Below are 16,073 nucleotides of genomic sequence, written 5' to 3'. Positions count from 1 at the left end.
GGGCTACAGGGGGGACTCGCCCCGCCGGCGGCCCCCCCACCCCTTGCTCAGTCCAGGCCAGGCCCCAGGCTCCACTTGCTACTTTCCGTATTTCCTGTGGAAGCAGAGCGGCCAGGGAGACCAGCTGGGGCCGGGACGCAGCAGCCATCCCAGGGGGCTTCTCTCCACGCGGGGCCATCGCAAGGCCGAGGTGCTGAGCTTCGGCTCCCCAGGGGCGGTGAGCAGATGGACCGGGGCAGCCCAGCACCCAGGCGCCCGGCGCATCCGGGCCGAGCCTTGGCTCCCTCCCGCTGTCTGCTCGCCGCCCTCCCTGCTGCTGGGACGGCGGCCCGGTGCGTGCCTGGGGCAGGGGCGCCTGCAGGCCTCTCGGGGCGCAGCAGCGGGGACAGGGCTGGGAGGCTGCGGGGCAGCGGGCCTGGCCCAGGCGCCCCCCCCCCCCGCCCCCCTGCAGGCTACCCAGGACTCACTGGCCTTGTCCCCCCTCAGTCCCCCTCTTCTGCAGCGCCTGCCACATGCCGGGCCCCGTGCCGGCCTCAAGGGGGAAGGCTGGGAACCACCCAGAACCTGGCTGGCCAGGCTGCGTTGGCCTGAGGCTGGAGGTTGGAGCCCACCCTCGAGGGCCCCAACGCCACAGCAGGGGCAGCAGGCCGGGCTGCATGCCCACGAGTCGCCCCCACCCAGTCTGGGCCCTGGGCGCCGCCGCACGTGGGCACAACACGTTTTGTAGAAAACCAGGCAGATGCAGGTCAGTCGAGGTCTTCCTGTCGCGACGATGACCTTGCCTGAGCCTCTGGGTCCGCCGCGGTCAGCTCCGGGGCGCAGAGGGTGCGGGGTTGGGCCAGGGGGTCGGCCTGGGGCTGCTCAGGGGGCTGCTCTCCCCATCCCCCCACAGCGGGGGCAGGCCCGGGGGCAGACACCCCTAAAGCCACCCCACCCTGAGCACAGGCCAGCCGCCAGGCCTCCGAGGGGGAGGGAAGCTGGCCAGCTCGTGGCCCTGGGAGCAGCGCGGGACAGGGCTATGCTGCTGGAGGCTCCGGGACGGTGCCCCCGCAGATGCCTCCACAGGCGCCCCCCACAGGCACCCCCAACGCCCCTGCGGCCCCCCCATCACTCAGGCGCCCCCGACATCCCCAGAGGCCCGCTCAACAGCAGAGGTTCAATCCCAGCGCGGGGATGTCGGGGTCACAGCAGGGCCCCACAGTGTGACTGCACTGCAGATCGGGGCCTTAAGGACGTGGTGGCCTCCGCGTCCGACAGCATGACGCACATTCAAGTCCTTGTGACCTCAGGGGAGTGAGATGACTCAGGTCAAACTCTGAGCACAGTGACATTCAGCTAGAGATTAATAAGAAAAAATACCTAGAAAATTCCACCTTTGGAAATTAAGCCACAATTTCTAAATAGCCCTGGGACAGCAGAAGAACTCATAATGGGAATTAGAAAATACTTGGAACCTGGAGATACTGAAAATAAATCAAAACATGCTGTTGCCGCCGCAGCAGCTCTAGAGGAGAAAGCAAGGGTGCGTGCAGCAGGAGAGGAAAGAAGCTGCAACTCCACCGCCAGAGCAGCCACCCCCGGGGACGCGAATCCCGAGCCCGCCCTGACGGCCCGAGAGAAACCGAGGCCCCGGGGCGCTGAGCTGTGCGTGAGGGCGACCGACGGAGCCGTAAACGGAGAGCAGATTCCTTCCACCGGACGCAGCAAGTGTATCCTTAAGGAAAATAATGTCGAATCGGACAAAATAAAACTTAAGAACTTCTGTTTATCAAAATAGAGAGAAGACTAAGCCACGGAGCAGGTGTTCGCAGAACAAGCCTATGAAAGGCTTCCAGCCGGGCCCGCGAAGGACGTCGAGCTGAGGACCCTGGCGGCTGTGTACCCAAGGGGAACGCGCAGGCCCACATGCACCACCCGCCGCACCTGCCGGGGCAGGGCCCGGGAGGCCACCTGCTGGCCACCCGCTGACCACCGGCGGGGCAGGACATGGCAGGAACCCGCGGCAACACGGGGTCGGGGCTCACAGGTGCCCGTGAGCTGAGCGACACCCACAGCGAGGGACATGGCCCAGATGGCACGAGCCCGGCGGCTTCAATGGCCCGGGGGCTGGACGTCCCCCAGCCCGGCAGCCTCCCCCCTGGGACCTGGAGACCCGGCCCGGTCCCCGGGCAGCTGCCTTCTGCGGGGCTCTCCCCCGGAAGGGCGCGAGTCCGTCCTGGGGGCCCCCCTCGAGGCCTAAGCACCTCCCAAACACCTGCTCCTAACGGCCCCCCACCGGGAGCCTCAGCCCAGGAGTGTGGGCGGCACAAGCTTCGGGCTCCAGAAGCGGCCTGTGTGGCCCACCGGCCCCAGGAAGCTGCGCGTCACCGGGGGCACCACCCTCGGAGTCACTGCGTCCGAGGTCTCGCTCGAGTGCTTGTTACAGGAGATGCACACCTGCACACCCGTCACTCACGCGGTTGGGGTATACCATTCATATTGCAATGTAAAGTCAACTAAAAATCAAAACAATACACACCAAAAGACGTAGACCTGGACCTACAGGCAGGGACGTTCCTTCACACCAGGTGAGAAAGGCTACAAAGCAGCACACGCGGTACGATCCCACGCTTGCCGACACAGCACACGCGCACGGAAACGGGATACACGCCAACACTCATTTCTTTAAAAACATTTATTGAGTATGTGCTATGCGCCAACACATAATTTACGTGGAAGACATCTCTACGACTGTACTATCCATGCAGAGTCCCGTCACATGCATCGCCGCCTCCAGGCCCTGCACGGCTTTGGGGCACCCACCTTCGCACGACAGGGAGGGACCCAGGCAGCAAGGACACCATGACACATGATGCGTGAACAGCCACTTTCACAGGAGTACGAGGTTGATGCGCGTGTGCCCTACGAGTTGAGGTCTAGACCTAGCTTAGGGACACGGTGCCACCGACTCGGCCACGAGCCAGACTGTGGACACCTGGGGACATAGCCTACTTCTAGAGCACAGACACGGGCAGTGACAGGGGTGAGGGGTCCCAGCCGAGCCCCACGCGGCGCCTGTGGAGGCCCCGAGGAAGGGAGCGCACACGCACACGGGTGTCCCGCCGCCGGGCAGGGGAGCTCACGGGCCACAGGAACGGGGGCTCACATCCAAGCGCATCTCCGCCCGGGCTCGTTCCTGCAGCACCTGCCTCCCACAACTTCACCATCATCTCCAGATGGGAAAGACCTTCTCTCCAACCTGAAAACAGACAAAGCAAATCAGTCATAATAAACCACTTGAGTGGGACTCACACGCAGCACCTCCTGATGACGACTCAGGATCACACCCAAGAGCAACTTCCAGGAGGAGAAGTTTTCTTAATGACCAACATTAAGACTTTGACATAAAATTGGCACAAAACAGGTAGGAGACCAGAGGAGAACCGTCGCGTCCCCTCTGCCGTCCTGCACCAGGTGTGGGAACGGCGGCCCGGCCCGCTCTCCACCGGGGCCTCCTGGACACGGGAAGGGTGGCCCTGGGCTGGGCCCCTGCCCTCAGACTCACCTTCCTGCCCCCGTTTCCTGTTCTACCAATAACAGCACCCACTTCCCGTGAGGAGGGTGAGAAAGCAGCGCAGGCGCGCGAGGCCGAGGCCGTGGCACCGCGACTGCCACACCCGTCTCCCAGCACCAGCGCCCAGCACCCGCCCTGCAGCACGAGCCATACTTTCTGCGATGTGGGGTCTTGTGTGGAAGTGACGGACCAGCTGAGCGCCACGGACATGTGCCTCCTCCACACGGGGTTTCTCTGCAGCACAACCGAGCCTGTGATCACATCTCCCGAGAGCACGGACACGGGCTCGTCCATCATAAACAGCACCTGCTTCCAGTGGGTGGTTCTGCAAGACACGAGGCACGCGTCACCTCTGTGGGGCGGACCCCCAGGCTCCCCCGCGGGGCAGACGCACCAGGCCCACACGAGGCCTCTGTGGGCGCCAGGGACTGGGCCGCAGCCCAGCGACCACGTGGCTCTAGCATGGGCGTCCCTGCCCAGTCCCTAGGCTGCCAACGCCGAGTTCTAGTTTCCGCAGCGCAGGAAGGCCACTGCCCCTGGGAGTCGGGCTGGAAGGGGTGTGGCAAGTGCGACATCTGGGACCAACGGTCATGCTCCGCGCTCTCCGGGTTCTGCAGGCTCTGAGGACACGGCTCCATGACCTCGGGGTCACGCTCAGCCCTCACGTCCCTCCAACCCCAGGCACTGTGAGGGCCCCTGTCCCCAGTCCCAGAGCGCTGCCCGGGCTCGGCACCTGCCTGCCCCACCCCACCGTGTGTGGGCGCACGACCCCGGGGCCTGAGTTCCTGCCCTCGACTGGCGACAGCTGGCATCTGTGTGCCGGGACCGGGAAGGGTGGCCGAAGGCCTGGCCCCGCCACCTCCACGGACGCTCCGGCCAACAGCCTGGCTCCTGTGGTGCGGACGGACACGAGGCCCCGAGGACCCCTGCTGCAGCCAGTGTTGACCCGAGCAGCGCGGCTGCCCGCCCCGGCCCGGGCACTACCGCGCAGGCCCACGGAGGCCCCATGAAGGCAGCGCTGCACCGGGCTGCTGGGTCCAGCTCCGAGGCAGACCGCAGCGCCCGGCACGCCCGAGCAGCGAGCAGCGTCAAGATGTTACTGCACAGAAGTGTCCCAGGGGCGGCTGGGGGCTCAGTCGGGGGAGCGTCTGCCTTCGGCTCACGGATGACCCCAGGGCCTGGGATCGAGTCCCGCATCGGGCTCCCTGCTCAGCGGGGCATCTGCCTCTCCCTCCCTTGCCCCCGCCCTCTGCTCATGTGCTCTCTTGCCCACTCTCTCCCTCAAATAAAATCTTTAAAAAAAAAATTGTCTCAAGAAACACTGACCTTCCTCAAGAAAGTCTTGGGGAGTTAAAAGCCCCTACAATTCCATGGGTTGTGCTTGTATTAGACCATGGGAAGCTGAAGCAGCGTCCAGGGCAACTGAGGCAGGCAAAGTGCGCTCCGCCCGTTCATGCAGGGGTCAGAGGGCAAGCAGGGCAGCCCAGGGCAGGGGCGGGTGGGGCACGGTCCCGGTCCCCCGCCCACCGCCCGCACACGCTGCTGCCTCCCCGACGGCAATGCGGCAGGGGACCTGCACCTGCTCCTCCCGGGGCAGCGGAGCCCCTGCGGGTGCTGCACACTCACGGGTGAAACGGGCCTGTGCTTGGCACCAGCTGCGGCTCCTCCTCCTCCAGGCTCTGGAACCGGACACTGAACCAGGCCGTGAATCCATGCAGCGTGCCGGCCTTCCTGATCTCAAAGTGCAGCTCGCCTTTCATGGTCTGTTCAGGCAAACGATAAGGAAGGGACGTGGCTCCCGTGAGCGCGTGACAGCAGGCGGCGAGGGCTCCGGGGCAGGAACTAGCAGCTGTCCCCGCCAGCCCCGCTCAGATGCCGCTGCACTGCCCGGCCCCACGTCTAGTCCAGTAACTGTGGATGCAACTTGCTAGTGTCGCCAAACACAGCAAACCTGCTCCTCGGGAAAGAACTACTAAAGCTGGCAGCACAAATTCACATGCTGCAGATAATCAGAAAAGGTTTCAAGCAACGTGGGCCTCATTTGCCTCATTTTCTGGCCCCATATTTAAGTGGAATCCTATTTCTTCTCGATTCTGGGCATAAAGAACCGGGCCTCTCTATACTGCGAAACTAAGTGCAGAGCCAACAGCTTAGCTCCCGGCTGAGCTCCAGGGGGTTCCAGGGACCCGCTCCCAAGCTCTGCACCTCCGAGCACACCCTTAAAATGAGACCCTCCTGAATGCACACGCGCCACCTCGTGGCAACAGGGGGAATGTAAGAGTGAGAATTAAGAATTTTGTCATCCACGGTAGCACAACTTAGAAAAAAAATTTTTAACTTGAAATCCTTGAAGAAACTAGATATAATGTATTAGAATCTCAAGATGCTGAAAATATTAAACATAAATATAAAAATGACTGATGATATTAAAGAGGTCCGTGAAAAAATAATGTAAAAATACAGAATCAGAGCATAAAAAAGACAATACTCAGGGAAAATCAAAGGCAAGGTTCCTCAATCTGTTTATTCGCACAGAGTCTGGTACGTGCGCCGCCCACTTAGCCTCCGGGGCTCTCACCTCCAGGTCAGTGATCTGCACGGTTCTCGTGTCCAGCTGCAGGATGGTGCACGGTTCAGACAGTCTTCTGGCTTCAAAATGTGGTTGTACTTGGGCTTCGAAAAAAACTCCTTAATCGCTAAACATCTAGGGAAAAAGTCAAAGGAGTTGCTCAGAGGCGTGAACCAACAGCTCAGGTTCTGACACACGCACCCGCTTTGTCTCCAGCGTGAGCAGGAATTCCACGCCACCATGTGCGGCACGAGGGCCCCAAGGCAGGGCCGGGGGTCCCTGGGGCGGCCCGCTGAGCGTGCGCCATGTGCGAGCACACCTACGCCCTCCTCGTGGGGCCTGAACACACCAACACCCTTCCCACGCAGGCTGCCTGGCCCACCCCACCGTCGTGGCTCCGGTCACCACGGCCCCCTCCCGACACGTGGACAGGAGGTCCGTGGGAGCCGAGCGCCGGGTCACTGTGTAGACACTTGGTCATCTCACGGCACAAGCAGGGTGAGGACGGTGAGATGTGCACACACGGCCCTGTCTAGGAGGCTCCGTAAGAAATGCTCTGAAGCTGCAGGACTGCAGGCCACGGGCCGATCGGGGCAGCCCCCGCCCTGCACTGGGCGTCCTGCCGCCGTCACCTGCACTGCCGAGCGCTGCCCCTGGGTGCAGGCGGGGGTGGGGGGTGGTTGTGGGGCCGGGGCCCAGGGCTCTGTGTCTCTTGCCTTCCAGGGACAAGGAGCTACCTGGCCCCAGCCCCCGCGAGGCCAAGGTGAGAGCCCGTCCTGGGCCCCGAGCAGGATGTGTGTGGGGGGGGCTGGGGCCAGCTGTCTGCACCCCGTCTCCCAGGACATCCCTGGGCGTCTCCCCAGTCCCCCGTCCCAGCGCTGCACGGGCTGCCGGGAACGCACCCCAGACCCAGAGCCGCGGTCCGCGGGGAGCCCTGTGCCTTCCTGGCTCCTCCGGGTCCCGTGGGGGACTGGACATGGCCCGAGCGCCCACCTCCCATGGCTGGAGCCTCACCTGCGGCCCCCGCTTGTCCTCTTCCAGAAACCGCCAGGAGACCCGGTGCGCGGACAAATGGATAAAAATGATCAAGTGATGGGACCACTACCTCCCCAGCGAGAAGGTGGGGCGCTGGGTGCCCCCAAGGGCTCTCCGTCCTGACGGGGCTGGGGGGCCGCCCTCAGTGTCCTCCTGCCCCGTCCTCGGGGGAGCCCCCTGCCTGGGGAGAGTCTGCTGGGAGCCCGGGGTCGGCGGTGGGGGAGTGTCAGGTCGGGGCCACGGTCCCTGCTCCTCGTGGGGGACGGAGCCCAGCTCCAGGGAGACCCAGCCTCCCGCAGACACCCTGGAGCCGAAGCCGGAACCTTCTAGATGCCTCGCGCTCCCTGGGCTCCAAGGGGCCGCCCTGGGCCCCTCTCACCAGCACTGCCTTCCTCCCCGCAGCTGCGACGCCGGGTCTACAAGGGGGTCCCGCCCCAGGTGCGGAGACAGGTGTGGCTGTGATTGCTGAACGTCGACCAGGTTAAGGCCAGGAATGCCGGGAAATACCAGGTGGGGCCCGTCCACTCCCCGTGGACCCTCGGTCCCCTCCCTCCCCAGGGCTGACCCTCCATGTCCCCTCCCCACCGGGCTGAACTCCCGTGTCCCCTCCCCACCCAGGCTGATCCTCCATGTCCCCTCCCTGTCCAGGGCTGACCCCCCATGGCCCTCCCCACCCGGGCTGAACCCCCGTGTCCCCTCCCCACCCGGGCTGACCCCCCATGTCTCCTCCCCACCCGGGCTGAACCCCCGTGTCCCCTCCCCACCCGGGCTGACCCCCCATGTCTCCTCCCCACCCGGGTTGATCCTCCATGTCCCCTCCCTGTCCAATGCTGACCCTCAGTCCCCTCCCCACCCGGGCTGACCCTCAGTCCCCTCCCAGCCCATGACAGCTGGGCACAGGCCCTCACGCAGGCCCCGTGGGCACAGTGGGCACTTCTGCCGTCCCCGGCCTCCCAGGGGAAGGGTGGAGGTTCCTGCAGGACACACTCCCATGGTGGCCCCAGGGCTCCCTGCCCAGGACGGCAGCTGCTGACAGGTCGGGGTTTGTGTCCCTGACGCCGGCTCCTCCTCCGGGGGTCTCCCCACAGGAAATGAGGAGGCGGCCCTGATCTCCTCCCGGGACATCATGCAGATCGACCTGGACGTCAACCGCACGTTCCGCAGTCACACCATGTTCTGGGACTGCTACAGGGTTGGGTGAGGCTGCTGGGCCAGCGGGGTTCGGGGGCCCGGGAGAGGCCCGGGGGCTTCTGTGCAGGGGACACGGGGTCTCCGAGGCCGGGTGAGCAACGGCAGCAAACAACACACTGCCACGTGGTAGGGTGCTGGGGATGACCCCCGTGCCCCCACCCCCAGGGTCTCGGGGATGGGGAGGCCCTAGGACGGGGCCTCCAGGGGTCACTGTCTGAGCTGAACCCCAAGGGGGTGAGGGGCGGCCCCGTGAAGAGCAGGGGGCCGGGGTGGGGGCGTGGGGGGCAGGAAGGGGACCTGGGGGCCAGGGTGCATGGCCGTGGCTGGACCGGGACACATGGACCCGACGAGGGTCGGACAGGTCAGGGTGACACCCACCCTCGGTGCTTTATGTACTTCTGAATTCTGGGCATTTTATCTTAGACAATTTGCAGTTGGTGAGCACACATAGCATGACGCCCCCTAGATGCCGCTCCGGTCCAGGCAGGCCCTGCGCTGAGCACACGGGGCCCCAGGGGCAGGGGCAGGGGTCACAGCAAACCCCAGACTGGGGTCGCCTGTATCTGTAGACGTCTCCGTGTGCACCTTAGAGAAGAGGGTGCCCTGTGTCCGCAGCCCCCCACCCCATCCCCTCAACCACCGCCCCCACGCCATCCCCCTACATCACCCCCCACACCATCCCCCACACCCCCAGTCCCCCCACCCCTACACTATCGGTCCCACCCCCGCCCCCACAAGGACCCGGTGCAGCTGCCCCCTGTGGGACATGCTCAGCCTCCCCGGCCACCTTGGGGTTCTCTGGACGGCCTGCTCCCGTCAGAAGCCCGGGTGTCCAGTAGAGTCCCCAGGGGCCGTGGGGAGGGGGGAAGACAAGGAGCCCCCGACAGGGGGGTGCAGGTGGGTGGAGCAGAGGGTGCAGCTACGTCTGTGTGCAGCTGGCAGGGTGTGTGGGAGCCCGGGACCCCAGGGGTGACCTGCAGGGGCGCCAAGGGCGAGGCTGGGGAGCCACCAGGCAAGGGTGGCTGGGCTTCCCGGGGGGCAGCTTGGACCGTCTCCCCACGAGAACTTGGTGCTCCTCCCTGCAGGGAACCTGCTGCCCCCCGGGGCCCCGCGGCCCTCAGAGCGCGGCCCGGTCAGGCTGACCTGTGACCCCCGGCCCGGGGGGAGCCGGCCTTCAGCAGCCCAGGCTGTGGGCCGCGGAGCCGGGGTGCAGACTCAGGCCGCTGTGCGGGGGGCATCGGGCGGCTCCTGGCAGTGCTGAGGGGGCCGTACCCCGTACCCCCCGTGCTCAGATAGTGACCCCAGGGGTTCGCAGCCTGTATCGGGGTCACACCTGCATGACGGACGTTCCCTGCTCTTCTCACGGCGGCTCAGACCTGGAGCCCCGAGATGCTCTGGGATGGGCGGGCCCGGGGTCCCCCCCACAGAGTCCAGCCCAGGGACACCTGGGAAGGCCTGAGGGTGCGCTCAGGGCCACGGACGCCCCGGCTACGTGGGCTCGGGGCAGGGGCCACGTGGGGCTGGAGGCGTTCCCGGGACACGGGGCCAGGCCAGGGCAGCGGAGGAGAGGGGTCAGGGGCTGTGGGGACCGGGGCAGGGGGAGCGCTGGCTCCCAGGGGGTGTGCAGGGGGAGCTGCGGGCACTGGCGGTGCTGGGGGAGCCTGGAGCTGCACACCCCACGGCGGGAGCTCCTTGGAGGCGTTGGGCACCCCAGGGTGCACTTAACCCCCGGCACGCTGCACGTGTGAGGTCGCCGCCTGTCCCCGTGCGCAGACCTGACCCCAGAGATCAGCCCCCACGGAGGGGCCCTGCGGGCCGCGGGGCCTGCGGGGCGGGTGTCGGCACCTCAGTGGCCTCGCTGGGTGGGGGCTGACTGAGCAGAGCCCCCCGCTGTCCCCCCTCCTAGGCAGCAAGCCTGTTCCTTGTGCTGGCGGCCTACTCGGTGTACGACACCGTGAGTGTCCCTGCCCCTGCCTCCTGCCCCGCGGGCGGCCTTGTCCTGAGTGCTGGTGACCAGCGGGACTCACAGTCGGGGCCCCAGCTCCATGGCCCCGAGATGCCGAGATGCCAGGGAGGGTCTCTCCTCCTCTGGGACGGGCAGGGGGCGGGGTGCAGACCTCCCAGGGGAGGCAGGGCCTGCGTGCCCGAGGGCCGGGGCTGGCCGGGGCCCCCGCGTGCACCGCGGCCGTCCTAGAGCTCGGGTCTGGACCCTGACAGACGGCACTACCGAGGAGAACCCGGGCGGGGAAGGCTCCCACTCCCCTGAAGGGCAGGAGGCCGAGGCGCCCAGGAGGCCGCCCCCTTCCACCACGCATTCCAGAAGGGTCCCCGAGGACCCCAGCTCACACGCTCCCCGGCCCGCGGGGTGTCCTGGCCCAGCTCCCCTCGTGGGACCTGCCAGGGGCCACGGTCAGCCCCCCTCCCCCCGACCTGCCCTCCGAGGGGTCTCCAGACCTGGCGGGTCCCCTGCAGCCTGGCACAGCTCACGGAGGCCCCTCCTGCTGGTCTGAGGACGGGGGCCCTGGCACGGCGGCTGCAGGGCTCGGTAGCGGGGCCCGGGGTGCTGGCGCCCGAGCTGGTCCGGGTGGCCCTCACCTGCCCCCGCATCCCCCCCTGCCCTCTGGGAGCCCCCTCCGGGAGCCCGGGCTGTGAGGGAGCCGGGGGAGCCTGACGTCTGTGGGGAGGGTTCAGAGGGGCCTCAGGGCGCTCGCCCTCCGTGGGGCTCTGGCTCTTGCAGGAGGTGGGCTACTGCCAGGGCATGCGCGAGATCACGGCCATCCTCCTCATGTTCCTGCCCGAGGAGGACGCCTTCTGGGCGCTGGCCCAGCTGATGGTGGACGACAGGCACGCCATGCACGGTAGGGGCCCCCCGGGCTGCCGGGCGGGAGGGGAGTCAGGAGGGCCTCCCTGCAGGCTGCTGCACGGGGGGGGGGGGGGGGCAGGCGGGGACCCCCGGGGGGGGGCAGGCGGGGACCCCCCAGCACGCCCCCCCACGGGCAAGGGCCCCGCCTCCCCGGTGGCCTCGGGGTCCCGGAGCCACGGCCACCCGCCCCACCGTCTGCAGGCCAGGCTCGCACTCCCGCTGCTCCCCCAACCTCCCGCCCAGCTGCCTGCTTGCCCCCCAGGCTCCCCTGGCTCCCTCACAGCCCGGCCACACGGGGCCCAGGGGGCAGTGTCTCAACCCCCTGCAAGCCCTCAGCCTCACTCCCAAGCCCCACAGAGGGCCGTGCACGCCCATCACCATCCCCGTGGCCTGCACCCGCTGCCCCTTGGGGCTGGGGACCCGCCTGTCCCTGCAGCGGCTCCTGCAGGAGAGAGGGTGCTGGGTCAGCTGGGTCTGGTCCTCAGCCCCCAGCCCACGCCCCGCGGGGTCTCTGTAGGACGAGGGTCCCCGGGCCCCGCGTCCCTCACATAGGAGGCAGCCCTGCCCTCTGGGAAGAGCGGGTCCATTCAGGGCTCCGAGGGCGGTGGGCACACGGGGGTCAGGGCGTGGGGGGAGGCCCCTGCCCCGACACCCCCCACCCCGCCTGGTGCAGGAGGAGGCCCTGACCGTGGGGGCCTGAGGCCTTCTCAGGCTTCGTCCCGGGCTTCCCGAAGCTCCTCAGGTTCCAGGCTTATCAGGGCGCATCCTCCAAAGAGCTCTCCCCAACCTGAGGAAGCACATGGCGAGCGGGAGCTCCTAAGGCCCGTCCCCGGAGCCCGGGGCAGGGGGTGGGGGGCACGGCCCTCCGAGCTGCCCAGAGTTGGGGTCACGTTCCTCCCCCTCGGGGCTGGGCTGGGCTGTGGGGAGCGCGTCCACCTGGCTCCAGGGGCCGCGGCGTGGGGTCTGAGCACCTCCTGCCCTTCCGCCAGGACAAAGAGCAGATGTCCACTGGCATCTACACCCCAAAGTGGTTCCTGCAGTGCTTCCTCAGCCGGGTGAGGCCCCCCCAGGACCCCCGCTCCCGGACCTGCCCCCTGCCCCCGGGGAGGGCCCAGCTCAGCCCCACCCTCCAGACTAGCCAGGCCCAACCCCGGGGCCCTGAGGCTGAGGCTCGCAGCCCAGCCCGTCCTGGAGAAGCCCAGAGGGTCCCTGGACGAGGTTCCGGGGGGCGGGCCGTCTCTGCCTCAGCTCCCCCGGGTGAGGCCGGGTCAGCCCGGGGTGTGGACGGGCCCTCGGCCCATCAGGCGGCCAGCCTGGGGTCCTCTCGAGGCGTGGTGTCGTCAAGTGCGGGAGAGTCTGTGCCCCCAGGGGTGCGGGAGGTGCTGGCTGGGGTGGGAGCCCGGAGCGGCCGGGAGCCCTGATCTCCCTGGGAGGAGGGCACGCACGGGTGGGGGGGGTGCTGTGGGGCCTCTTCGGAGGCAGCCGGGGGGCATATGGCAGGCCTAGCCTAGCCCCAGCCCAGCCCCCCAGGGGCCCTGCTCAGGCCACTCCTCCCACCCCACTGTCCCCTAGACCCCCTTCTCGCTCACCCTGAACCTGTGGGATGCCTACGTACTCGATGGGGAGAGGGTGCTCACGGCCAGGGCCTACACCATCCTCAAGGTGCACAGGAGTAAGTGAGCCCCTGGGAGCCCAGGGGTGCCGGGGGGGGGTGGGCAGGGGCGGTGACCCTGTGCTCTGAGCAGCACCCAGACCTGGGGCGGGGGGACGGCGGGGCAGGCGGGTGCAGCGGGGCTCCCTGAGAGAGCAGTGGGCAGGGGCTTCCCCGGCCAGCGCACTGCCCACGGCGCTCCTGGGCACAGCGGGACCCCAGCCGCTGGCCCGGGGGCACCGGGGGCCCCAGGGCGGGGCCCTCTGGGTCTGACTCTCGCCCACCGCCCAGAGCGCCTCCTGAAGCTGCCCCTGGAAGGGCTCCGGGAGTTCCTCCAGGACTCTCTGGCCCAGCCCTGGGCCCTGGAGGACGAGGCGGTGCTCAGACACCTTCGGGCCTCCATGACCCAGCTCCGGAGGATGCGGTGGGACCTGTCCCCCCCAGGTGTGCTCAGGGCCCCGGCCCCTCCCGACTCGGCCTGGGGCCGCCCACAGGGGACAGAGCCCCCGGGGCCCCCGTCCTCATCTCTGGGGCTCTCCTCTTCTGCTCCAGCCTCGGGGACCCCAGGCCAGGGCTGGGTGGGCGGGCACCCACTGCAGGGCCTGGGCACCAGTGTGGGGGGCTGAGCACAGGGTCAGGCCGGGGAGCCACGCGGGAGCCGTGAGGACCCCCGGGGCCCCCAGTGGGGGACACACAGCCTGCTGGAGACGCTGACCCCGTTGGCCTCTTTCCAGCGGGACCTGAGGAGTTCCCCACGAGGCCCCTGGGCCTGGAGCGAGTGTCCCCCGCGCCCGGGCCTCTCCTCCCTTCTCTGGCCTCTGAGACACCGCCCAGGGTGGAGGAGCCGGCCTCCCCGGGCCCAGCCACCCAGCCTGAGCCGCCCGGACCCCCTCCCGGCCAGGCCATTGTCCAACTCTCCCCCCCCCCCCCCCCAGCGATGGAGCTCACTCCCCACCGTCCCAGTGCATCAAGACGGTGCAGGCAGGCGGCCCCCAGACATAGTGGGCTTCAAGACAAAAAACGGGGTCCCCTTCCATTCGGCACCTGCCTGGGCCACCCCAGATGCCCTGCGACGGACCAGGCCCTAGAGCACCCCCGGGACTCCCATCACAGTGTCCCCCCAGCCCCCTAGGGACGACGCTGTTGGGCCCAGGACACCCTTCCTGCCCCGCGGCCACTGCAGCTTGTGCCCCTCGCTGGGCAGTGACGGGCACAGCCAAGGCAGAGCCAGGGTGGCTTGAGCCCGCTGCCCCGAGGCCCCATACAGGCCCGGGACCCTCTGCCCTCTGCGTCCACGGGGCAGCTCGATGCTCGCGGGCCTCGGGGGCAGAGCATGGTGGTGAGTGCGGGGCCCGGAGGCTCTTGCCCGCCGTCACCATGCCTTGCCTCGTCTCACTGTCCCTCCTGGAGGGCGGCACCCCCCTCACAGGACACCAGCCCCTGACTCAGAGGGACCTGGGCTGGCCTGGCCCCGGGCTCTGTGGGGGCAGGGGCGACTCGAGCCACCCCAGGCCCATCACGAAGACTAATGGGATCCAGTGCCCCAGGGCCCTGGCCAGGCCTGGGTTCTGGCCCCGGGCTGAGCGAGCCTTTTCTCAGCTGGATGTGGCCTCCTGGGCCCTGGGCGTGCCCCACAGATCCAGGTCGCTGACCTAGGGCAGCCCTGGGGATCCCGGGACACCCCAGGGAGGGCAGTAGGGGCAGGCCCGTGGACCCCACCTGCACCCACACCAGGAGGCAGGCTCCTCCACGTGCTGGGGCTCCAGCAGTCAGTCACCTGGCCCCAGGGGGCCCGAGGCCAGGGTCCAGCTGCCTTGCGGGGACCCAGCACAGGAGCCCATGGGCCGCAGGTCCATGTCAGCCCTGCTGTCCCCAGAACCGCCTCTCAACGCCCCAACCTCAGGACACGCGCCCCCACCCGGAGTCGAGTCCGCACAGGCTCCCAGGTGGGGGACTCCAGCACCCACACCCCTGTGGGATTCCCGCTTTCCTCTAAGGACAGGAAGGTCTCCCAGGGGAAGGTGCACACCCTCGGCTCTGAGCCCGTTTGCTGTTGCAAGTTCAATAAAGTGTTGTGTGAAAATGCATGGCCGGCTCGTTTCTGCATCTCCCGGAGCTCTGTGCACGGGGTGTGGAGACACCCCCAGAGAGGAGGAGGGGGCACCGCCCAGGCCCCGACCAGCCCCTGCAGGGGCGCTGCCAGGCACACACAGCTGACCTCCCCACATGCCTTCCAGGGGCGGCCAGATGCCAGGGTCAGGACCCCACAGACTCTACTGCGACTCAGCCTGTGCCCGCGGCCAGGACGGGCCTGGGACAGAGTGACAGCCAGGGAGCCTCAGGTCACCAGGGTCTGTGCTAAGCGCCCTGGGAGGTCTGTGCCCCCTCTGTCCAGGGGGCCTGGGCTGCCCAGGCTCCGGGGCGCTTCCTCCCCTCCCTGGGGCACAGAGGGCCCACGGGGCGGTCAGCGTGGCCCCGGAGGGGACGTCAGGACAGCAGGCCCTTGCAGCTCTCACACCTGGGCCACCCTCACCGGGCAGGCTCAGCGTGCACAGCCGGTGCTGCTGGATCTCTCACACCAGAGTGTGGAGGGCACCCTGCATGCCCTAGAGAGTAGGGTCTGGGTGAGCGTGGGGCTCGGCCTGGGGGCAGGCAGCGCAGGGGACCGAGGGACCCCAGCCCCGTCCCCACCCCGACTCCCACACACAGGCAGCCCCAGGGCTCCCCCCATGGGCAGCCGGCTCCTCAGGAGCTCCCCCACGGCGGCCCCGAGGTCTGGCTCCCCGCTGGAGAGGCGTCGGGGAGAAGAAAAGCGGCCGGCGCTCGGCGGGGACCCACTGCCACCCACGGGAATGTGGCCGAGCCGGACCTTCCAGCTCAGCTGACCCTCCGGCGGGACGCACGGCACGAGGGAGCCCGGGTCGGCCAGGAGAACCCAGCTAGCCGCCCAGCGCCAGCACCAGAAATGATGGTGTTTCAACCGTTTCGGCGTCAGGATGACGCAGCCCAAGGATCAGATCGCGGCACGGCGACAGGCACACACACACCCCAAACCCAACAAATGTCAGAATCCCCCGATCGTTGTCAGACAGCAGCCGGATGGTTACAGACACGACGCTGGGGTCCCCGGTAGGACACACGGAGGACGCTCCAGACCATGGCTGCAGAGGCGCTGGAGGCCTGGGGATGTGCCTGCGGGTGCGACGGGGAG

General features: G+C 67.9%; 2 protein-coding genes across 3 annotated transcripts; one reads left to right on the top strand and one right to left on the bottom strand.

The window, feature by feature from the left end:
• Nucleotides 1-2,682: 2,682 nt before the first annotated feature.
• On the bottom strand, nt 2,683-7,651 carry LOC112643879 (protein arginine N-methyltransferase 2-like). The gene is made up of 4 exons (XM_025421900.3): nt 6,132-7,651; nt 5,180-5,316; nt 3,707-3,878; nt 2,683-3,238 (listed from the first exon to the last, which is right to left on the bottom strand). Exons 2-4 carry the CDS (start codon nt 5,311-5,313, stop codon nt 3,206-3,208), a joined length of 339 nt encoding a protein of 112 aa, XP_025277685.1. The 5' UTR covers nt 5,314-5,316; nt 6,132-7,651; the 3' UTR covers nt 2,683-3,205.
• Nucleotides 7,652-10,157: 2,506 nt separating this feature from the next.
• Nucleotides 10,158-14,947, top strand: LOC112667817 (USP6 N-terminal-like protein). 2 transcript variants are annotated; one of them, XM_049099039.1, is made up of 6 exons: nt 10,158-10,302; nt 11,086-11,206; nt 12,201-12,266; nt 12,784-12,883; nt 13,154-13,306; nt 13,597-14,947. In XM_049099039.1, the coding sequence occupies exons 3-6, from the start codon at nt 12,213-12,215 to the stop codon at nt 13,992-13,994; spliced, it is 705 nt and encodes a 234-aa protein (XP_048954996.1). In that variant the 5' UTR covers nt 10,158-10,302; nt 11,086-11,206; nt 12,201-12,212; the 3' UTR covers nt 13,995-14,947. The 2 variants fall into 2 exon arrangements, with proteins under 2 accessions (XP_048954996.1, XP_048954995.1); XM_049099038.1 differs by lacking the exon at nt 10,158-10,302 and having other exon boundaries at nt 10,314-11,206.
• The last annotated feature ends 1,126 nt before the right edge of the window (nt 14,948-16,073 follow it).

The sequence above is a fragment of the Canis lupus genome, chromosome 21, assembly GCF_003254725.2.
Source record: "Canis lupus dingo isolate Sandy chromosome 21, ASM325472v2, whole genome shotgun sequence".
In the NCBI taxonomy this organism is placed as follows: Eukaryota; Metazoa; Chordata; class Mammalia; order Carnivora; family Canidae; genus Canis; species Canis lupus.
This window is presented reverse-complemented; position numbering and strand designations above follow the sequence as displayed.